The following is a 23,694-nucleotide window of genomic DNA, read 5'->3' on the forward strand; positions in this document are numbered from 1 at the left end:
CACCTGGTCAGCTCGGCACCTCACAAGCAAAGCCTACGAGCCACATTATTGCTTAAGACCTAGTCGCCTCTTCGGTATGGGCAAAGTCAAAAAAGAGTGGACTACGAGTCACTCCCAAAAGCCTATGGTCCACATTACTACTTAAGACCCAGTCGTCTCTTCGGCACGGGCAAAGTCAAAGAAGAGTGGACTACGAGTCGCTCCCAAAGCCTATGGGCCACATTACTGCTTAAGACCCAATTGCCTCTTCAGCATGGGCAAAGTAAAAAAAGAGTGGACTACGAGTCACTCCCAAAAGCCTATGGGCCACATTACTACTTAAGACTCAGTCGCCTCTTCGGCATGGGCAAAGTCAAAGAAGAGTGGACTACAAGTCGCTCCCAAAGCCTACGAGTAACATTACTGTTTAAGACCCAGTCGCCTCTTCGGCATGGGCAAAGTCAAGAAGAGTAGACTATGAGTCACTCCCAAAGCCTACGGGCCACACTATTGCTAAATACCCAGTTGCTTCCTCAGCATGAGCAAAATCAACAAAAGTGAACTATAAGTTGCCCCTAGAGCCTAAGGGCTACACTATTGAACTAGCGGAGACCTCCTCACCTTATAGGCAGCTCGCCATTAGCAGGCAGCTTGCCACATACAGGCAGCTCCCAAAGCCTAAGGAATTGGATCAGCACTTACTAGCTCGTCGACTTATGGGCCAAAAGAAGAAATCTACTCCCTTCGCTAAGTTACTCTCAGCTCAGGAGTGGGGGGCAAATGATGAGGGCAGATTTGGCCCTCCGGTGAAATTGTGACACCTGGCACCTCATACAAACCAAGTGCAGCCTCTTGACAACTGGGCAGCTTGGGAAGCTCGGGCAGCTCGGCAGAGCTCGCCACAAGAAGCTCGGCATAGCTCGGGGAGCTCAGGAAGCTAGGGGCAGCTCGGCATAGGCAGCTCACCACTCCGCAGGCACCCTAGCGTGTTACGAAGACCTTGCCACTTATAGGCAGCTCGGCATAGGCAGCTGGCCACTCCGTAGGCAGCTTGGCGTCTTACGAAGAGCTCGCCACTTAGGGGCAGCTCGGCGTGTCACAAGAAGATCTCCTGCCTGACAACCGTACCTGACAAATCTGGAGACTTGCGCCCATGTCTCTCGCTAGGCAGCACCGTGCCTGCCAGCCTTGAGAACTATCCCTTGACTGGCAAAGCCGTACTCTATAGCAGCCGCCTACACCCGCCACCTCAGCTCTGGCAGTAAAGGCTACGACAGAGAAACTGAGGCGGTTATGCCTGACTGATAGAGGCTGTTATGATTGATTTGACAGGACACCACTATATAAGGACTCTGACCCCCAAAGACAAGGGGGAGAGAATGAAAAAATTTGAGGTAATCCCTGCTCTCTAGCTCTCTCATTTTCTCCAAGCTCCCTACAATCAGAATGCTAACTTAGGCATCGGAGAGTCCCCATCAGGAAAATACCCCCGGGTTCTCTGACTCAGTTCTCGCAGGTTCCTCAGCTACTGCCGCCTACAAATAGGAGGAAAAGATGGAGTTCTCGTAGGTCCCTCAACTCCCGCCGCCTACAAAGGAGAGGAGATCACCTCAGGCAGAGGGCAGTTGGGTTGTGTTACACTAGGGAGCTCCACCATCCCCTGAGTTAAAGGCCACATAGGAGCATGTCAAATGACAAGTCCACCTAGGTAGCTCACCGCCAGGGAGCTCGTCACTAGGTAGCTCACCGCCAGGGAGCTCGTCACTAGGTAGCTCACCGCCAGGGAGGTCGTCACCAAGTAGCTCACCACCTGGGAGCTCCACCATCCTTTCTTGGGAGCAGGTCAAATGGCGAGGCACTTAGCCAAAAAAAAAAATTGATACATCACAAATAATTGGTACATGACCAAAAATAGTTATATCACCAAGGATTTAAATATCAATATCTAATACAGGGTGTATCATATCGATATCGGTACAGGGCGATACATGATACGCTACAAATGGGAATATATCATGTAATCGTGTGTATCTAATCGATACGAATGCTCAGCCAATACGCCATGCAGTTTCTATTAAGAAATGCAGTTAGGGCAATTTGAACTCATGTTGATTAATGTGCTTAGCAGGTTAGCACCTAAGCCCTTAAACCACTAAGCCACTTAATTTTTTTATGACTAAAAATGAAATAAAATAATATTTATTAATTTCATTCTCTAAATGCAAACCTAATAAATAATACATATTTATGTCTAACAACTCCAACTAAAAATTAAAAAGAATAATATTCGAAATTAGTATTCTATAAAATAATGGAATAAATAATTTATCAAATCTACATTTATATCAAAACATTAATTGAACCCCAAGAAATTAATACAAATAAAATATTAGTGATAGAATAATAAATTTGAGTACTTAAAATTTACAAATTTGTACATGGTATGAATCTTAAAAATTATATTTTTTATAATTATTAATTAATATTTTAATTTACATTAAATAATAAAATACTTATTGTTTACAAAAGTAAAATATATTTATACAATATTCAAGAATATAATATTAAATTGAACCTATCAAACCTACTAATCTATTTTTATATCAAAAATGATTTTTAATTTTAAAAATTTATAAAAATAAAAGTATTAATAATGGAATAATAATTTTAGTAGTTAAAAATTATGAAATTGCGTATGATATTTATTTTAGAAGTTTTAATAGATTTGATATATTTTAAGTTGAGAATATATATTTTATAAATTATTAAATGATATTTTAATTTACATTTGAAAATTTAACAATTGGTTGACTTTTTGTTAATGTAAAAATAAAAATAGTAAAACAGAAAATGATTGATATAATAATTAAAATATAATAGGTGCATATGTTTTGTGTTTTGTACTTTTGATTTATGCATTATCAATAAAATTGTATGATATCTATGCATCCTATTGTATAAATTCTAATATCTTTTTATATGCACCACTAAAATATACATTTTTTATATATTTACACATTATTTGTAACCATTTAATTTTAACTTTAGTATTATTAATGTATTTATGGAATTTGTATGGGTTTCCCTAGCATATCCAAGTCTTCCTGTATCCAAATTGTCCGATACGATATTTGATACAAATACTTTAATGCTTGCCCACGTCTATCCACAAAACACTACCTCCATGCATTGGGAATATCTTCAGATAGTTGTGTTTATATATATATTGAACTAAGCCTTATCCTTTTATGTTGTGCCAAGTTTAAATTGTTTAATATTCAACTTGGCTCCATTCGTATCCACCCCAAGTGGCCCCTCCACAAGGTCACTTCATCTGGAATTGTCTATTTGCTCTAATATCTAACATTTGAAAGTGCAATAATTACATTAAGAGATGTATTGGTATTGACGAACTTTTCTTTCCTATAAACTCTAAATGCAAAGAATGTTGTTTACTTGTTATGAATTCTAAATTCTGAAAATTTTCAAATATCTATTTTAATCCCATATATTAGAAATTTTGTTTCTCTTTTAAGAGATAAGAGATAAAAGGAAAAAACTCTCATTTTCCTCTTAAAGTTGTAAGAATCCTCTTAAGAACTAAGAGTTAAGAGGAAAGGAAAAGGCCTCATGGTAGGGTAATGGGGACTGTAAAGAAGGCTTTTGGACAAGTTAGTTAAAGAAAGTTGTATCGTACCCTTAGGAATTCTATATCTAACCATATGTGTTGGTTTTAGCCTTTGGGGTATAGGTACCCTTTTAAAGGTAGTTTGAGATTTTATTCGGAATATGATATTGGTTACTGCAGCACCATAACGATTAGTACCAAGACATTGGCTTCATGCATTTTTTTCTCTCCTTTCTAAATTTAAAAACTCAGGGTCACCTTGTGTCATTGAACCAATGGCCATCTTTTGGTTAATCTAGCCTCCTTTGTCCCTTGGGACCAAAAAGGGGTATTATAAGAATATTCACTTGTTACTTGTCATCCATCAACTATGCCACTTGGTTTGATCTTGGGCCCTAATTCACCTGCCATGGAGGAATCCTTAGTTTTTTTATGCTTTGGATTGACATTAATGTTTGTGATACAAAATTAAACCAGCAAATGGTGTGGGTTATAGGACATTGGCTTGAGACATTTTTCTCTCCCCCTTTTTACTTTTGAAAGCAACAAGGTCACCTCACTTCCTTGAACCAATAATTAACCATCTTTTGACTAACCTAGCCACCTTCCTTAAGGACCAAAAAGGGGTATTATAGGAATATGCAATTATCACTTGTTGTCCATGAACTACACCTTTCAACCTAATCTTAGGCCCTAATTTACATTCTGTGGCTTTTCACCAATGTTTAATTAAACCTAATATGATGCCAATTATTATTTTTTAAATTAAATAAGAAACTTAAATTATATGTGTGTGTATAAATTATCATGTTTGGCTCTTAAAGAAATGCTAGTCTTTGGGGCGGGGGGGAGGGGGGATTTTAGGGGTTGTTGATTTTCATAAGCTTATCTATAAGATTCAAAATTTGGTGGTTGATTGTCCTATTCAAATCCCCCATCTTCACCATTTTACCTTAATAGTGATTCCAACAATAACATTTCAATATGACCATTTTATTGCAACTCAGAATCAAATAAATAAACTTGTTTCAATAATTTGGTTTCTTCTTGTTCAACTTTCTTTCATTTTTATTCATTAAGTTGTTTTAAGTTTGACATCTATCGATGTTAGGTTTTATTTCATTGGTATTATCATCGTTGATAGTTGGGTTGTGATGAGATATTTTGAATATTGGAAGAACAATAAAGGGCAAAGTTGACTACAGAAGGATGAGTTTGGAATTAAAAAATTACGTAAGTTATAGTGACATCACGTGTGAATGGATTGTAATGTCATGATTACAAATAGAAAGGGTTTTGTCAATGGTAAGAAAACTTAGAGAGGTAATTTAAGTAATTTTTTAAACAGTATAGGTAATTTTGATAAACGATAGAGGTAGTTTAAGTATTTCTTTATAGTTTCTATTATATTAATTGTAAGGGAAATTTTCATAAAGTACCCTATGGTTTAGTTAATTGACTAGCTCTATTCCTACTTAGACCTATTCATGGGCCAGGCTTCGGGCCTTACTTACACTGTGCCAGGCTTGGGTTTTGTGTCAGGACCCATTCAAAATTTGGCAAAAGCCAAGCCCGAGCCCAACCCATGAATAGGTCTACTCCTACTGTTTACATATTGCCTTAAAGTACCTTTAAGTTTATTGACAATTAACTAGCTCTAGCTCTACTGTTAGCGTCCCTTAATGTTCTGTCGCAATCCGTGCACATGTACCCTTTGGTTGATTTTCATGAAACAAGCAAATAGGTTCTCGTCTCTGGTGAGATTGAGGCTCGGATAGAACCAGCGAAAAGACGGGTAACTCTTCTTGCTTTCAGCTGATGGGGATGAAGACGAATTTCCTGTTTGGGTTTTCATTGATAGATTGGCAAGAGGTGTCAGTGGCTTTAGTGTTAACATTGGTGTTGGTGCTGATGCTGTTGCTAGTGCTTATAGTTGGAGCCTTGGAGGGCGGAGGTGGAGGTACTAGTTGAGTTCTAAGCTCTCTCTGCCTCTGTCATTGCCATTTTATGCAGCCATGTATTAACAATGTTTAGGGTTCATATAATCATGAATATGTAGGCTTGTTGATTTCGAGATTCATAGACTTTAAACAAATAGATTGATATCTTAGATAAATTTCTAAAATTATAACAACGGATTGATGGATCCAAGAAAACCGTTTTAGAATTTAGGTCTAGAGTAGCTTCCTAAGAATTTACAAAAGCTTAATCATTTGAAATTTTTCATAGAAAAAACAGTGCAACCCTGCTTTACCTAAGGAATCCATAGGAGAGATGTGTGTTTTATTGCCCGAAAAGCAACAATTACACCTAGACTTATAATTTTTCATTAAATGGGTTTTATTTTAAAAACTTGAGGAATAGTGGAGGACAAATTTGATATTTTATTTATTATTAGTATTTAACGAAAATGTCAATTGTCAAAAAACTTGGAAGTATTTTAAGACAATATGTAAATAATAAGGGTAGAGTTAGTCAATTTCCTAAACCATAGGGATACTTTAAGAAATTTGCCCTACTTGTAATTAGTTGGCACATTATTTGGTTCAAAGGGCCAAGTCTTTTGAGGAGGAGAGGTTATAGTTGGCTCTAACTTTTTCAAACCTAAATAATTATATGGCTTCTATTTCTTTTTAATAAAGTGATTTTCTTCATAAAAAATGAAAAGAAAAAACAAAATGATATGTAGATGTATAATTGTCCTATAATTTGTATGAAATCATTTTACACTAAAATATAGGGAGAACTCTTGAATAGTATCCTGAACTTTGGGGGTTGTCTCAAGTTAGTCCACAAACTTTAAAACGTGTCTCTACAGTATCCTAAATTTTCAAATTGTGTCTAATATGTCCCTATCGTTAGTTGACTGTTAGTCAACGCCATCATGTGACATTAGGTGCGCATTAAATAATTTTAAAAAGACAAAATTACCCTTTATGATATTTTTCTGACCATTTTACCCATTTTCATTTTAGTGTTAGAAGAAGGAAAGGGGAAGAATGGTTATGAAACTGGACATCGATCAACTCTTGAAGCTCCCACTCCCTTGTTCAAGCTCTCCCATTCAACGATCAACTGTTATTGGATGATCACTTGTCCGGTTTCATAATCCTTTTTCTCCTTTCCTTCTTTTAACACTTAGACAAAACGGGTAAAATGATTAGAAAAATATCATAAAGGGTAATTTTGTTATTTTAAAATTATTTAATGCACACATTATGTCATATGACGGTGTTGGCTGATGGTCTTTTAGACACAATTTTAAAGTTCAAGGTATGCAGAGACACGTTTTGAAGTTTGAGAACTAATTTAACACAACCCCAAATTTCAGGATACTATTCAAGAATCTTCCCTAAAATATATGCCCATCTGTTTTTTTTGAATTTTTTATTTGAAATTTTGAACAAATAATTAAAGTAGCTAATCAATCTTTAAGACTTTAATTATTAATACAAAGACATTCAATTGTGCAAGTCCTTTCTTTTAGATAAAATGGATTGCAAATTATAAATTAAGCCTAATTTAATTTTTTAAAAGGGAAAATTTCATAAACTTTCCTTATGGTTTAGCTAATTCGTTAAGGGTACCCTTATTATTTGAAAATTGATTAATGATATCCCTATTATTTCTAACAATTGATTAATACTTCTTTTACTATTAGTGCCGGTTAATAGGAAGATTAAAAATACTATTTTACCCTTTATTTTTAACTGCCTGTGGCGGTTTAACCGGAGTGGCGGAAGCCTGCTTCTCGGCGTTGTACCAGTCTTTACAAACCAAAGAAACAGAGCTCCTATCCCTGTGGAATTTCAGAAACCAAGAACACATTCTAAGACCTCGTTCGGGAACGACGAAGCCTTCTTCTTCTCCTCCTCCAGCGTATCCTTTTGCCTCTTAGAAGCCATGCCTACTCAAACTTCAAAATCTAATCCGTCACGCAGACGGAAGGACAAACTGAAAAGGGCTTCAGAGAGATAGTGGTAGTCATCGTTGCTACTACCTACGATTTCTTCCACGTGCAGGTGGTTTGTGCAGATCCGAGATCGTTTTCCTCGTGGCTTGTGCAGTAGAGGAGAAGTTAGGCGGCGATTTCCTCAACCACCGCTGCAAGGTCTCTCTTCTCTCCATTCTTCCCTTCTGTTCGTCAACAGCGGCGGTTTTGAAAAATATATATATTGAGTCATTCCTCTTGAATCTAGCTGGGAGAAGAGAAAACTGAAGCCTGAAGTTTCTATACCCACCGTAATTCTCGCGGGAAGTTTGCAGGCCAAAAGATGGAGGAGATTTTTGTTGCAATTTTGTCCATGTTTCTTGATCTGGCGTTACTCCCTCTTTATTCATGGAAACGCCGTCAGGTTTCTAGATCTTCTGATGGTCGAGAAGAAGATGAACAGGTTCGTGTTTTTCAATTATAAATTCAGAAGTGATTGCTTTCTGAAATTTTGATATCCTTCCAATGCAATCTCATTTTTTTCCCCTTTCCTTCCCCGTTATAACTTCAAGAACTTGAACCCTAGCTCTAATTGTGCTTTTTTTTTGGTGGCTCGGATTATCGCGTGATACTGCTGGGAATACATTCTATGCGTCTTTCTTTTTTCTTCTCCCTAACTTCACTTAGGACTTTAGAGATGAGCATAGTGTGCAGATTTTCATTTTATTTTTTGTTTTTATCTTTTATCAAATTTTTGTACTTTGTTGGAAATTAGAATTTGATTCTTTGTAGGATAAAATTGGGTTTTAAAAAATATATATTGAGTTTTGACGAAATATTAACAGAATTTAATAGTAAATGATGAGGGCGGATTTGATCGTCCAATGATATTGTGACTATTGGCACCTCGGAACAATTAGGTGACACCCGGAATCATTTAGGCAACAATTTGCCTTAACCAAGTTGATGGTTTCCCACCTAGCGGTCTGGCCCAGGCGCGACCTAGCAGCCTGGCTTAGGCGCCGACCTAGTGGCCTGGCGACTTGCGAGACGTGTTCGCCGACAAATTCGGCATGCATATCCTAACACTCTCACGATCCTTGGAAGTTGGCCCACGTGCTGAACGATCTAGAGGGTGGTCAACATGCATGGCGGTTGCCTCAGGGAATCTCGGACCACTTGGACGATTTCTCAGAAATCTCAGATGCGGTGTGTGAAGCCCACGCCAAACAATGCATGTATAAAGGCACAAACCTCAATGGCACAGGGGGCAAGTAAGCATATTCTAACTCTCATACTTTGTGATTTTTAGCTCGCAATCTACTATGAGAGTACTGACTTAAGCATCGGAGCGACATCGCCGGGTTAGCCACCCACGGGTTCTCTGACATTGATTCCTTGTAGGTCTCTAAAGAACTACAAAGCTCAACAATCAATTCAGCTTGGCAACTAATAGGTAGCTCAGCCCTCTGGTCAACTCGACACCTAATAGGCAGCTCGACACTCTTGTCAGATCGTCACCTAACCTACCTAGCTCGACCCAGCCAGTTCGACACCTAACCTGCCCAGCTCGGCCCAGTTAACTCGGCACCTAATCTGCCCCCAGCTCGATTTGGTCAGCTCTGTATCCATATCTTCATCCAGCAAAAGTTCACTTCGGCCTCTGAGTCATCGACCACTTGGAAGCAAACCAAATGACAAGGTACTTAGCACAAAAAATTGATACATAACCAAAATTTGATTCATCAATTGGCATCATCTGTGGGAAACGCTACAAAAAGCTAAGTTCTCATCCTTTGAAATGCTAAGTTCTCTTCTTCCAGAAAGCTAAGTTCTCACATTTTAGAAACTAAAAGCTCATACTTTCTAGTTTCCATTTTTTATGGACTCAAAGATTATGCGGGAAGTTGATGGCCAATAAACTAAGCAGCTCTACCAACTTTATTTTAACTCAGATAAAACATCATCAGTCCTCTTCGCGAGGTACCCTCTACAAAGACGAGCTATTCCTGGCTTCTGCGGGAGTAGGCGACCAACAGACTGCATGGACGCTCCTGCCGGTCGAGCCTTCCAAGGCTCCCGTGCGAGCTGGTTACGTAAAGTCAGTAGTGCTGCGCCCATAGGTCGAGCTCTAGTAGCTTCTTGTAGGAGTGGGTAACCAACGTCATTAACGAGACTGATGCAGCGTAGCCATAGCTCTAAAGTGCAAAGTTGAGAAAAGACCTCGGCACCACATAAGACCCAGTTGCCTTTTCGACATGGGCAAAATCAAAGATCAAGGAGAGTGGACTACGAGTCGCTCCCAGAGCCTAAGGGCTAAAGTGTCGAACTGGCAAAGACTTCGGGACCACATAAGACCCAATTGCCTCTTCGGCATGGGCAAAATCAAGGATAAGGAGAGTGGACTGCGAGTCGCTTCCAAAGCCTAAGGAATTGAATCGACGCTTATGAGCTCATCGAATTAATCATTTCAGGCCAAAATGAGCAATCTACTCCCTTCGCCGAGTTACTTTTAGCTCGGGAGTGGGGAGCAAATGATGAGGGCGAATTTGGCCCTCCAATGATATTGTGACACATTGCACCTCGGAACAACTAGGTGACACCCGGAACCACTTAGGCAACAACTTGCCTTAGCCAAGTTGATGGTGTCCCACCTAGAGGCTTGGCCCAGGCGCGACCTGGCGGCCTGGCCCAGGTGTCGACCTGGCGACTTGCTTGACGTGCTCGCCGACAAATTCGGTATGCATATCCTAACACTCCTACGACCCTTGGAAATTGGCCCACGTGCCGAACGATTCGGAGGGTGGTCAATATGCATGGCGGTTGCCTCAGGGAATCTCAGCCCACTTAGACGACTTCTCGGAAATATCGGATGCGATGTGTGAAGTCCACGCCAAACAATGCCTATATAAAGGCACCAACCTCAATGGCATAGGGGGGCAAATAAGCATATTCTGGCTCTCATACTTTGTGATTTTTAGCTCACAATCTACTATGAGAGTACTAACTTAAGCATCGGAGCGACTTCGCCGGGTTAGCCACCCCTAGGTCCTCTGACATTGATTCCTTGCAAGTTTCTAAAGAACTACGAAGCTCAACAATCAATCCAATTTGCCACTAGGGAGCTCGACCCTCTGGTCAGTTCGGCGCCTAATAGGCAACTCGACACTCTGGTCAGCTCGTCACCTAACCTGCCTAGCTCAGCCTAGTCAGTTCGGCACCTAACTTGCCCAACTCGGCCCAGTTAATTCGGCACCTAATCTGCCCCCAGCTCAGCCTGGTCAATTCGGCATCCAAGTCTTCATCCAGTAGACCAAATGACAGGGTAGTTAGCACACAATTAATACATAACCAAAAATTTATTCATTAGTAAACATGAAGTTAGTCGATTGTTAAAAACAATTGGGATAGAATTAGTCAAAAACAGATACATTGGTCAATTAGCTAAACCATAAATAGTTTAAAAAATTTACCTTTTATTAAATTAAATAAAAAATATGTGAGAGTCTGCACCCCACTAGGCGCATCCCATCTCGCCCTACATGCACATATCAACGTGCATTACGAACATCTCCCACGGTTGTCATTTGGGAGACGTTCTAAATACACGATTGGGATGTTCTGTGGGGCGGGCGTGGGGCGTAGATGCGAATTCTTTACTATGGGGTTTAAGAACTCGAATTGGATTAGGGTTAACTCAACCCAACATACCCGGCCCGAGTTGTGATGGTAATTGGCAAAACCTGATAGGAATTGCAGGAGAAATAAAACTCTAATCGGAGACTCGCTATCCCTCTTTCTTTCGTTATTCCAGATCATGCTTTCTTTGGAGCTGCAATAGTCCAGAATCTGGGTCTCTAGACCAGTGCTTTAGCGTGGCAGGAAAATCGAAAGTGGAAACGGAAAGTGTTAGGCAAGCAAAGGCGGAGCCATGGGCCGTTCCGAGACGAGGTTCTTTCAGGAACTGGCCTTGTACGCTGCAAGCGCCGCTCTGAGCTGCTTGGTGTTATTCGTTGGCCTCCGTCAACTAGACCCAAATCGCGCTGCCAGCAAGAAAGCCCAGGAACAGAAGAAAGAGATCGCGAGGCGCTTGGGTCGTCCACTTATCCAGACCAATCCCTACGAGGTACGCCACCTCCCTCTTTCAACGCCTTTCTCCTGGCTTTTGCCTCTTTTTCTTTGTTCGGAAATCAATTCCGCGAATTAGGGTTCAGCCCATATCTTGCTATTTCTTATGCGTGTTTCCCCTCGGAACACAAGAAGTGTGGAAATATTTTTTCTTTCTTGCTAGAAACATCGCAAACCGGAAAAATACAAGGTTCTTAGTGTGTTCTTTATCATAGTTCACAATTTGGGTTTTTCCAGCAATCATGTTGTGAATTAGGTTACAAATTCGGAAAAGAAATAGAAGGATAACGGTATCTTATAGAGACGGTTAGGACCTTCTTACTGGCTTTGTAATAAATTAGCTCATCAGAGAAGTAATATCGCTTGAGACCTCTATCAACCGGTAATATTTGGTTAAATACCACTGCGACGAATAAAACAAAAATGTTATGCTTGAGCATCAAAATCATAATTTATAGAAGCAACTAAGTATTGGACCTGAGGGGAGTGAAAAGTATTCAGTTTTAATCTAATAGCCACTTTCATTGGAGTTGAAAACGCTTTATCAAATTTTGAATAAAAATCAAGAATACATCATGGATATGCACTTCTGAAAATTAAGAGTATGAAGGATAATACTGTGCTGTAGCCTGTAGTTTTTTCTAAGTTTTATGTTTCAAATATTCCATAATTTATTTCCACATGTCAAACAGGTTGAAAAAAAAGACATAAGTTAAAAGTGGTTCTTGTTAACTCTTATCAAGTTCTAGGGCACCGAATTTATGTACAAATTTTCTTTTTATTTATTATCTAGGGTGGAAGTATATATATGTGTGTGTGTGTGTAACTTTTTTTATGGTTTAGTGGAAGAAAACGATTGGTACAATATTCTATTTATCGATACTTTTTTTATTGTTAATTCGATTTATGGATAATGCTAATAAATAAAACCAAAGGATTTTTTATTGATTACCTAATGGCTAGTATAGTGCTTTTGAACTGCATGGGAAAAGATATTGCATTGTACTGTATGCATATCAAAATGGGGGTTACATATACAAATGCCGTCATTCTTCATTAATAAAAGAAAAAAATTAAAAATGTATAAAAGAGGATGCTACCTAATTCTGGTCCCCATTACTTGGGGTCTTAGGAGGGGTGGACCAGATACAGAACTAACCTCCGGAATCTTTTACATGAAGTGGCTACTCACAAACTGAAACCTGTGTTTGCACACTTGCCAAAAAGTATATGCATATCATAAAATGAGAATGTATAGGAGCAATTGATTTGTTGATACTGCAGATTATAATCTTTACCTTATCTGCAGAGATCGGGGAGCAGAGCTTGAAAGACTATATGATTGAGATTTTTTTGTTTATCAGTGATTATATGATTGAGTTTAATTGGAGACAACTATGTGTGTTCCAAATATTTGATAGAAGTATTTCCAATTTCTAAACAAGTGAAAGAAAAAGGAAAATGAGATATTGTTATTGCCTTTCTATTCTATTCTAGAAACTCTGAAACCACTTGTTTTCTTGATGGAGTATGAACTAAAATTCTAATCTCTTCATTGGTATGAACGTTAAAGTAATTATTTCAATGCATTATTAAGGAATCTTTGAAATATATTAGAGAAAATGAGTTCTTGTTATCTAGTAGGATACCTTGAAACCTGACAAGATAGGTTCTACGTTGTACAGATTAACAAAAGCAATGCCAAATTTTAAATAATGATTTTCTATCAATTGTCATGTAGGTACTTGGAAAGTCATTATTCTAGAAAGTATTAGCAAGTAGTGATGCTTCATTGACAAAAATCTCTTTGATACTGTTATTAATAGAAATATAGAATAAAGGCACTTCATTGAACAAAGAGAACATTTATTGCTAATATTTGTCTATGGAGCTGTATTTTTATCAAAGTTGAACAAATTATTTAAAAAGAAAAGTAAATGAAACTGAAGGCATTTATCTTCGACCAAAGTTATTAAATTGACTTGCATGTGTTAGGTTTGCTATCCTAGGTTATTGCTCTGATTTGAGTTGTAACATGGAAAAATCAAAATAGACTTTCCTTGTTTGTTTTACTTGAATTATTTCTAATGTTTTACAGGATGTAATAGCATGTGATGTTATAAATCCTGATCATATTGATGTGGAGTTTGATTCTATTGGAGGCTTAGAAGATATCAAAAAGTCACTCTTTGAACTGGTGATTCTTCCACTACGGAGACCTGATTTATTTTCTGGGAAGCTTCTCAGGCCACAGAAAGGGGTATTACTATATGGGCCACCTGGAACAGGAAAGACAATGCTTGCTAAGGCCATAGCAAAGGAATCTGGAGCTGTATTTATTAATGTGCGAATATCAAATTTAATGAGCAAATGGTTTGGGGATGCACAAAAGCTTGGTAAGTTTGGGTTATCTTTTAAATTGTTAAGGTGACAGGCGTAAGCTATCTTCATTACTTGATATGATTAGATGATGTGCTCTGTTTTTTTTTTTTTTTGAATTTTACATTTTTACTGAAAATTATGATTCCTTAACCCTCGTTTAGATTTTGATGTTGAGTGAGCATTACCTTAATTGCTAGTAGACCTGGGGGTCCAATTCTTTTTTAATCATCAACAGAATATACTGTATTCAATGGCAATGGGAACCATTCTATCCAAAAGAAAAAAAGTAAGAGCAATTACAAATAGCTCACAGCTGGCAGGACATACATTTTCTGTTTACAAATTTACACTTCATTCTCAGGCCCAGGCATTCCCCAGAGAAGACTTTTTCTTTTCTTTTCTTTTCTTTTTTTTGAGAAAAGGGTGGCTTTCATTCATAAAAGGGTAAGATACACAAAAGGTATAGGATCTACAAAAATAATCTGCAAAGGCATTGAATTGGCAGTATACAATTTTTATTGAGCAAAATTATGAATTTATTGAAGGAGAAGAGGTACATGAAAAGATGTACATCAAGAATCTAAACAAAGAAAACAGAAATTACATAGGCAGAAACCTGTCACTAAACAAGAAATCTCTATGAGCATCAGATTTAGATAGACCATCATCAAGAGAGTTTTGTTCCCTGGGGATCCAACTCAACTTTACATTCATTGAGCCCAATATGTTTCTAGCTTCTGCCAGAAAATGCGCCAATATCCAAGGACCTCCATCTTTTTCTTTAGCCATCTTATAGTATTGGTGGAATCACCCTCAATGGCTAGACATGAAATGCCTAACAATTTTGCAAAACAAAGCCCCAAGGGGGCTGCCAAAATTTCTATCCTCCCCAGGCTTAGCTAGGGAATCAGCCAAAACATTTAATTCCCTCAGAATCCACCTAAAAGAGACTTCAATCTCAGCAGAGATCTCCCTGCTTTCATTCAGAAAATGAGCATATCTCCATGGGCTGCTCCCCAACCTAGAAGCCCAACCAATAACTTTCTTAGAAGACTGCGTTCAGATATCCTTTGCTGCCCTAAGACCTTCAAAGTAGACTTTACCTGATTACCCTTCTTGACTATCAGCCAGGCCATAGGCCGTTCTAGGGGTCCACCTGAATGAGCAGTCATGCTACTGCTTATTGCTTTAGCTTCTCTAATAGTAAATTGGAAATTCCAAGAAATCTCTTCTTCTGCAAACCACCAAAGGGTGACAACTTGGCAATCCCCTTCTACAATCAGAATTGTCCAATTGTGCAATGCTGCCAAGGCACCGGCCTTAAACCTTGAATTGCAGCCATAAGTTCACCCTCAATGAATTACCATACCTGGCTAAAAAAACTAATTATCGTACTTGCTGCCCCCAAAAAGCTAAGTAGGATTTTGCCTCTATCATGTCTTAATGCCCCTACTATTCCAGATTCAGCTGTATTGCCTAAACTGCAACAATCAGAGTTTAGTTTTAATGTGCCCAATTCAAGAGGGCTTTTGTCCTGTTGTCCACTATTATTGGTTGATTCCTAATGGAGGAGCCCACCACTATTTCCAACCTCTCAATAAACCATCTAGTGTGACTCCCTTGAGTTCTTCTCTTACAAACACTCAATATGAGCTATTCTCAACTTGATAATTTCTATTAGTGATTCTGCATCTTATTCTTTGTTCATAAATGGTCTAGCATTTCTCTGACCCCGAATACTCCATAGAGTAGCAGTCCTTGTGTAGTGCCATAAAATCCTCGTTCTTTTTGTGTGGCAGCTTACCAGGTTTGCCATGAAGAGATCCATGATGCTTGGTGGTGCTGTCCCAGAGGTCCCAAAGAGAGATAAAAAGTGATTCCATACCTGAGATGTGAATAGGTAAAGTATTTTATATTTTATTGATATCATGTAGCAAAAAGGATACATTAAATAACCTGGGATGCATATTCACAGAAGTCCCTTGAACAAACCATCAATTTGACCTGTATTTGGGATCCACAATGTAGTTGATCCTAATTTTAAACGCAACTATGGATCAATATCCATGTCTCAAGTAAAGTGTTGGTTATGTACTTGCGACCTATAGGGGTAGGGGACTCACTAAAGGCCGAACTGATGGCGCTGTTAACTAAGCAATCAAACTTCAGAAATTTGGAAGTTGAAGGGGATTCAAAATTGGTTATTTCTTGGACCACTTCTAGATGTAATGTGCCATTGACTTATGGACATGCTTTAAGTGAGATAGAAAGCCTGACAAAGGACCTGAATGCCTCTTTTACCTGGACAAGGACTGCAAATGGATGACTGGCACTTGAGCTAAGTAGGGGATCTATAGGCAGCAATTGTTTTGAGCTTTATTGTGATTTTGTTGTTGGACGTTATTGTTTCAGGTTTCTGTATTCTTTGGTGGCTGGTTACCGATTCTACTGTAACTTGTTTTTTCACTTATTAATATAATAAATCTTTTCTTGCTTATAAAAAAATCCATGTCCAAGCCCAAATCAGAATCATCATCATAATCCAAGCCTTACCCCAAATATATGGGGTCAGCTACAGGAATCCTGTTTCACTATTCTGTTCTGTTTAATGCCAAAATCTAGACTCAAATTGCATAACTGAACTATGTCCATGATCCTTGTATTATTAGCTAATTGCTCCACCTTGCCTCCTTGATAATTTATATAGCTATACTAGAATTTATGAACTTTGGTATGGGCATTCTTGGTGTTGGTTTCATGGAAAAAGGTAAGTTATTGGTTAAGAATGTATTTAGGTTTAGGAAATGGAAAAGTGTTAGTATTGTGTGCAAGTCTGAAGTGTTTCCAGTTTTATCATTCCATAAACTCTTTCAAGGATGTGTTGTCTAGAATTGGTACGATTTGGTTTTTAGTTACACTTAGAAGATGAGATCTAAGATTCTATTTATAGGTTATGTGATGTAGACAACCATCCTGTATTTCAGTATTTCTTTTGAATTCTCTATTCCATTAACTTAACTGTTTTGATATTTTCTTTCCTTCAACCACTGTTCTCCATACCCCCTTCTGGCATTTTCTTATCATTAACTACAAGAGTATAATAGTAAAGAGGAAAAATCAGAATGTACAAACTTTAATGTTCTAAAAATTGAGAGGGAAAGTGCTACCCAATGCCCCAACCAGTGATGGGGTGTTGCATGTATGTGACTATGAGGGGCAAGTCATTATTCAAATATTATAAAAATCATTGCCTAAGCCAGCAGCATAGAACCATAATACAAATCCCTCCTACTCACCCCTCCACCTTGAAAATCTACAATTTAATTGGCAAAACTTGGAACCTAATAGAATTAAATGCAGTGTTTTAAAAGGCATGGGAGGTGTATGCCTGGAGGCGTGTCTCCAAATATTATAAAAATCATCATTCATAAAAAAAAATATTATAAAAATCATTGCCTAAGCCAGCAGCATAGAACCATAATACAAATCCCTCCTACTCACCCCTCCACCTTGAAAATCTACAATTTAATTGGCAAAACTTGGAACCTAATAGAATTAAATGCAGTGTTTTAAAAGGCATGGGAGGTGTATGCCTGGAGGCGTGCCTCCAGGAGAGGTGCCCTCAAAACGCCCTGAGATGTATGCCAGGGGCGTTGATACCTCTGGTGCAAGAGGCATATGCTTCATATATCTTTTTCATGAAGCATGCTAGAGGTGTACACCTCATGTGCCTCACACACACTTCATACAAAAAAACAGAAAAAAAAAAAGAAAACAAGAAAAGAAAGGAAAGGAAAGGAAAGGAAAAGAAAGGGAAGGGAAAGAAAGAAAAAGGAAGGGAAGGAAAGAGAAGGGGAAAGATTTTTATTAAAAATAGAGAAAAATGAGATCCTCCTTTCTCTTCTTCCTCCTCCCCTTCCTTATCTCCTTCCTCTTTAAGGAGGCTTACGCCTCTTATGTTCTGAACTACGTCTCACGCCTCCAGGCAGTGGAATGCCTCGCATCATGCCTTTGCATTTTAAAACATTGATTAAAGGCTTAAGTTTTTGTCAACAAAGTTTTTTCTTTCTTTTTTTTTTGGAAATACGTAAAGTAACTGTTACGATTCATTTGTCCCATATTAGTAGTATGGGATGCTAATGTGAGGTATCCCATATTGGTAGTATGGGATGCTGTTGTGGGATATATATGTGCTTGGGTTCCCTCCCTCTAACAGCTACTTTTAGGGGTGTTCTCCTAGGCACATAACAGTAACTTTTATTAAAAAAACAGGTAGAGTACAACAGGCCCCCAAGGGAAATACTCTGCTTGTCAACAAATATCTCGCTTCTCTAATTGGACGATCTTCATGAATCTGAAGATTAACACTTATTCAAGGACTGATAATATAAGAATCCCCTCAAGATGATTCTCTCAAAGATAGAATGGAATCCTAATCCCCTGGTGGGGTGATGGAAACTTCATCCTCAGTGAATGCGTCATACCAGAGGTCCCAAGTAAGCAAGTAATGCCATGCCTCTGCTGTACACAGGACTCCTCAAGCACCATAAGGGCCCAGGTTTCTCAAAGAGATCCATCAAAATTTTAGTAGCTACAGATGGAATCATGGAAGGTCCCATTCAGATTAGTCACTGTCCTAAAGATACATTAGAAGGCAATGGCTGCTAGTCTCCACAAGAATTCATTGATATGTTTCTAAAATCCTCCAATTCCTGAACCAAGTGAATGGACACCAACTTGACACTTGCTCATAGGCCATAAAAGAGCCATTATTCAATGTGGGTCCTAGCTATCTGGGATCTTGAGAGGAGTGAACTGTATACAGAGTTACAGACCTAACCTTTGGCATTTTTCACATATAGTGGCTGCTCTCAGAACTGTCTTCACATTCTTACTAGCTCGATATTTTACCATTTCCACCAAGCAGTGATCCCTAGGTTTTACCGTTATCACTTCCTCATGGGATCACCATTTATTTTGGAAGATTCTATTCTTCCTTCCAAGACTCCCCCGGCCAAACTGATGCTGCCACATTATATTTGTTTTTGTTGCATCAGCTTGTTATTGGAGTTGTTCTCCTGCAACAGTTTTTGTAGCTGTTATTATTCATTTGTTTATACTTTATACTACATCCTTGCCGTTTTTTTTCTTATTTAAGCAACAAAATATTACTGACATTATTGCAAACAATATTTTAATTTTTAAAACCTGAGTAAAACTGACAAAATGGGGATACAAAGGTCCTGTTCTAGATTAACCTGCTCAGGTATTCAAGCTTTGTTATAGGTTAGTTGTTGATAGAGAGGCAACAATACATTATACATGCCACTCAAAAAGTGAGAAAATTGGGTTTTAAATTTCTAAAGCAGTCTGGAGAGTAAGGTTTTAAGGAGGATGGAAATACCAGAGTGGACTACTGAGTAGGAAAGAGGGATATAAATGTGTATTAGCCTATTAGGGTTCTGGGCTTTAGACAGAGTAGAGGAAGAAAGAAGGAATGGAAACGAGAAAGATGTGAATGGTTTTCTCATCTATCCACAAAACCATAACTAGATTCTAAAAGGTATGGATGGTTTTGTATTTGCCATGTATGACAACAAATAATACAAGATGAAAATTGTAATTCTAGAATACCTTTATTGAAAAAATAGAACAGCTGTTTATATGTGAAAACATTTTCATTTTACAAAAAGTTAATGAAATAATATGTATTAGAATGATATAATTTTTAATAATGTGTTTATAGATATTCATGTATTATGTTGAGACACTTGGGAGTAATATAATTTTGTATTAATTTGTTGTGGTATGTGGCCAAATAGAATCATGGGAGAATTCTTGAATATTTTCTTGTAAGTTATATATGTTTTTTGTCAGAATACTAACATCTAGGAAAAATTTTGCAGTGGCAGCTGTGTTTTCCTTGGCTTATAAGCTCCAGCCTGCTATCATATTCATTGATGAGGTTGATAGTTTTTTGGGGCAGCGTAGAACTACAGACCATGAAGCAATGACTAACATGAAAACTGAGTTCATGTCTTTGTGGGATGGTTTTACCACAGATCGTGAGTATCACTCAAAAGTATTTTTATTCTGTTGTTTCTGTATGTGTTTAGATTTTTTTTTTGATAAATACCACATATGCTTAGAATTGAGCTATACTTTTTCCTATACTCTTTAAATCAAATTCCAAGTTAGATATTTTTGGAGTTTCTGGTCAAAGAATGTCATTGTTCATTAATTAAAAGCCATGAAGTTGGTTTGCTGAAAGAAATAAAATGGTAGTTTAGTTACTCCAGTGATTAAATACTTGAAGATGTTAAAACTAGTGAACAATGGTGTGTAGCTTTGTAGAAGGTAATTTGTTGCCTCATTTCTGAGCCCAGGGGAACAAAGGCAAACTAAACTGGTTTCATGGTATCTGGGACCTGCATTTTTCACCTTTGTTGTTCTGTTTTCTGAAGCTGGAAATTTGCAGCAATTGCATTATTTCTTCCAATGGAATTTTTGAGAATGATAAATTTACTACACTTCTTTCAAAAAGTTCTGAGCATTACTGTCAGACTACCTGGTCAAATCCTCTCAAACTTTTGGGGACCCATGTTGCAGAGTAAAGAAATTGCTCTCCAACAAATGTAACATATTGTTCTTAAAATTTTGGTGTAAAATGTATTGCATCTTTCTTAGTGCTGAAATTACTGGAGCACATCTCTGTATAACGGTGATGGTGATTTTCTATTGTTAATATAGAGAATGCTCGGGTAATGGTCCTGGCTGCAACTAACCGCCCATCGGAACTTGATGAAGCAATACTTCGGCGTCTTCCCCAGTCCTTCGAGATAGGCATACCTGACACAAATGAGAGAGTGAAGATACTGAAGGTGATTTTGAGGGGTGAGAGGGTAGAAGAGAATATTGATTATGACTACATAGCCAGCTTGTGCGAAGGGTATACTGGTTCAGATCTCTTTGAACTTTGCAAGCAAGCAGCTCTTTGCCCTATCAGGGACCGATTGCGCGAAGAGGCGAATGGAAATTTACCTCATGTCAGTACTTAGTACTCAACTCATGTTTGCATTCCGTTGTTTTCTTTTCCTGCTTATTTTCAGCCGAATATTATCTTTTTTTATACACCAGATTGTTGACCAACTTGATGAAATTAAGAAATGCCCAGATTTTCTATTAGATGGTAATATAGCATGTACAAGGACTTAGAACCACAACTACTGCTTGCTTTGTTGTGAAATATGAATGTAAATCTTTTCTTTTAACTTCTCGTGTTGATTGACACGATGACACTTCATGGCTTCATGCCAGTCTTGTAACCTAATCAATTGTGCAGATTTGTTTCTGGGCAGTCAATGAATTCCCACTATTTGATGTGCTCTTTTTATTTCTTTTATCTGTTCTTGGCTATTACATGTATGGCCGATTTTCTTGACTTGGTGCCTACATTAGTTAATCTTTGCTGTTTGTTACTATTTTTTTACATCGTTTTTCTTAAAGATGATTCTATATTTTGGTGTCTTAGATTAAAAAAGAATCTATTGAATTTTGGAATCTGGCTTTAGATCAGCCTACAGGATGTCTTGGAACTTTCTTGAATTTGAAAACCGAGATATCTGTAAATTAAAAATCCATAGTTGGAAAATGAAATGTGTTATTATTGTGAAGCTACTTATCCTGTTGTGATGGAGATGATCAAACATTTTATTCAATTCATTGGTCTATGTTGTTTGATGCAGACTACGAGGCCACTGTCACAGTCAGATCTAGAGCATGTCCTAGCTACATCTAGAAAGACAAGGACTGCTGCAAGTGAATACAGTGGGTTAAGCTCACAGTTGCCGGCATGGTCGAGACACATGGAGCAGGATGGATACCAGGTTCTGATTGAGAACCTTGCTAAACTTGTGATGTTCCTGAACCTTCAATCAAATGCACGTGACCTTTAGAAAGGATTCTCATCTGAAGGTAGTTCGTGATGATGCATAAATATTTTTTGAGAACTAAATGTCTTGGATGTTTTTTACTTTCAGGGATTGTAATCCTTTTCAAGCAGACTGCTCACACCATAGACTCGTACAAGCACTCAACGATCTCTCCATGTTTTATAAGCATTTAATTACTTTGATAAGCTGCCCTGATTTCAAACATTGCAGCTCCCCCCTCTTCTCCCTCGCCCTTTCTAAATTCATTTCCTGTAGCGGCTATCTGAGCTTAGAATCCAGCATTAATGACTATTTACAGGTTCTTATTTTGTTTTTGTACAATTTGATGCACATGATAAGTTCTCTTTCATAATTGTGTGTCTGCAGCTCTGCTAAATCACTTTTTATTGACACTCAATGGAAACCATGTTAACTAGTTCGTTCACAATTTTCTCCATTTTAATGATTTATTGATTTTGGGGTCCCTTTGGTTTGGTGATCTATCGGTATAATGTGGGCGGGCCGGCATGACACAGTTTTGTTGTGCTGCCCACACTGTAGCAGGCCGGTCCAGCCCGATAGATTAGGGAAGGGGCCAGCACGGGCCCAGGCCCGTGGGTTGGGACGAACTTTTTTAACAAAGGAAATATATTATATTGACCATGCCGTCCCGTGGGCCTCAAATCCCTGGCCCAGCCTGGCATGGGTATATGTGTGGTCGTGCCCACATTGTGCTGCGGTGTATCGGCTTATTATGGGCGTCCTGGTGTGTTTCACACCTATACGGTGACCCATGTATTTCATGTTTTCTCCTTTGAGTAATTCTAGTAGGTTGTAGCCATACGGATTGGGAAAAAACCCGTATTGAAATATGGATCCGGTGTATCATGTGGGGCCCCTCACCCCTGTATTTCTGAATGCTGATCTTGGTTTCAAACCCCGGACCTTGCACGATGTAACAGATTCACAGTTCAAACCTTCCGGGCACCATCTTCAAAGATGGACGTGACGTATCTAAATATTGTCGCATGTTTTGTTTGCTTGTTTTGGGTGGAGATGATCCGAAGTCCGAAGATATGATTGGAATGTTTAATATGCAAACAGTTGCATGAGCTTGTACGCCCAAGCCAACAATGTTTCTCATAATAATTCTAAGTCATAACTTGTTACATGTTCTATAATCAGAGATCCCTGACCTTTAGATGGTATTCACATGAGGGAGGGCTTACACTTAAAACTAGTACAATGGGGGGGAGGGGATGTATGGTCAATATCTCTTCTTCAAGTCTTCACCTCATGACTTTATTCCAGTGTTTTAAAAATCGACCTGGTAGGTTGCAGGTCACTCGTTCGACCATGCCATATCAGTATCTATGTGTATATATAAATACATATTTTATCAATATATAATGTATAATTATGTTTTAGATATGATATATGCATTATATTTAATCTATATTTTTTAATTCAATTTTTAACTTTTTATGTATAAAATATTAAAAATTATAATTTAAGGCCAAAAAGGGATTTCTTGCAGAGAGGGAGACTATCGAAGGAGAAGAATTAGGGTTAGGACATAATATGTATATTATTATATTTTTGATAATATATATTATTAATTATTATATATATAATATTGTCGGGCTGGGCTTTTATGTGAAATCCCAAGCCCGACCTGAAATTGAGTCAGGCTTAGATAATAGGGCCCGGGCTGG

The 23,694-nt window shown here is 38.1% G+C and overlaps 1 protein-coding gene across 8 annotated transcripts; it reads left to right on the forward strand.

Moving 5' to 3' along the window:
• The first annotated feature begins 7,337 nt into the window (after positions 1-7,337).
• On the forward strand, positions 7,338-22,424 carry LOC148850044 (uncharacterized). 8 transcript variants are annotated; one of them, XM_088942541.1, is made up of 8 exons: positions 7,343-7,718; positions 7,807-8,001; positions 11,353-11,664; positions 13,765-14,062; positions 19,955-20,113; positions 20,799-21,094; positions 21,794-21,934; positions 22,088-22,424. In XM_088942541.1, the coding sequence occupies exons 3-8, from the start codon at positions 11,470-11,472 to the stop codon at positions 22,094-22,096; spliced, it is 1,098 nt and encodes a 365-aa protein (XP_088798667.1). In that variant the 5' UTR covers positions 7,343-7,718; positions 7,807-8,001; positions 11,353-11,469; the 3' UTR covers positions 22,097-22,424. The 8 variants fall into 8 exon arrangements, with proteins under 8 accessions (XP_088798669.1, XP_088798668.1, XP_088798667.1 ...); XM_088942543.1 differs by lacking the exon at positions 11,353-11,664 and having other exon boundaries at positions 7,338-7,718; XM_088942537.1 differs by having other exon boundaries at positions 21,794-22,150.
• The last annotated feature ends 1,270 nt before the right edge of the window (positions 22,425-23,694 follow it).

The sequence above is a fragment of the Nelumbo lutea genome, chromosome 5 (assembly GCF_056320005.1).
Source record: "Nelumbo lutea isolate HS-2025 chromosome 5, American lotus-T2T, whole genome shotgun sequence".
Taxonomy (NCBI): domain Eukaryota; kingdom Viridiplantae; phylum Streptophyta; class Magnoliopsida; order Proteales; family Nelumbonaceae; genus Nelumbo; species Nelumbo lutea.

Bases quoted from the DNA above. Each gene is read 5' to 3' on its own strand.
- LOC148850044 (XM_088942537.1), top strand. From the start codon at position 11,470: ATGGGCCGTTCCGAGACGAGGTTCTTTCAGGAACTGGCCTTGTACGCT. The intron at 11,665-13,764 runs GTACGCCACCTC...AATGTTTTACAG, and splicing joins TCCAGACCAATCCCTACGAG to GATGTAATAGCATGTGATGT. The intron at 21,095-21,793 runs GTCAGTACTTAG...TGTTTGATGCAG, and splicing joins CGAATGGAAATTTACCTCAT to ACTACGAGGCCACTGTCACA.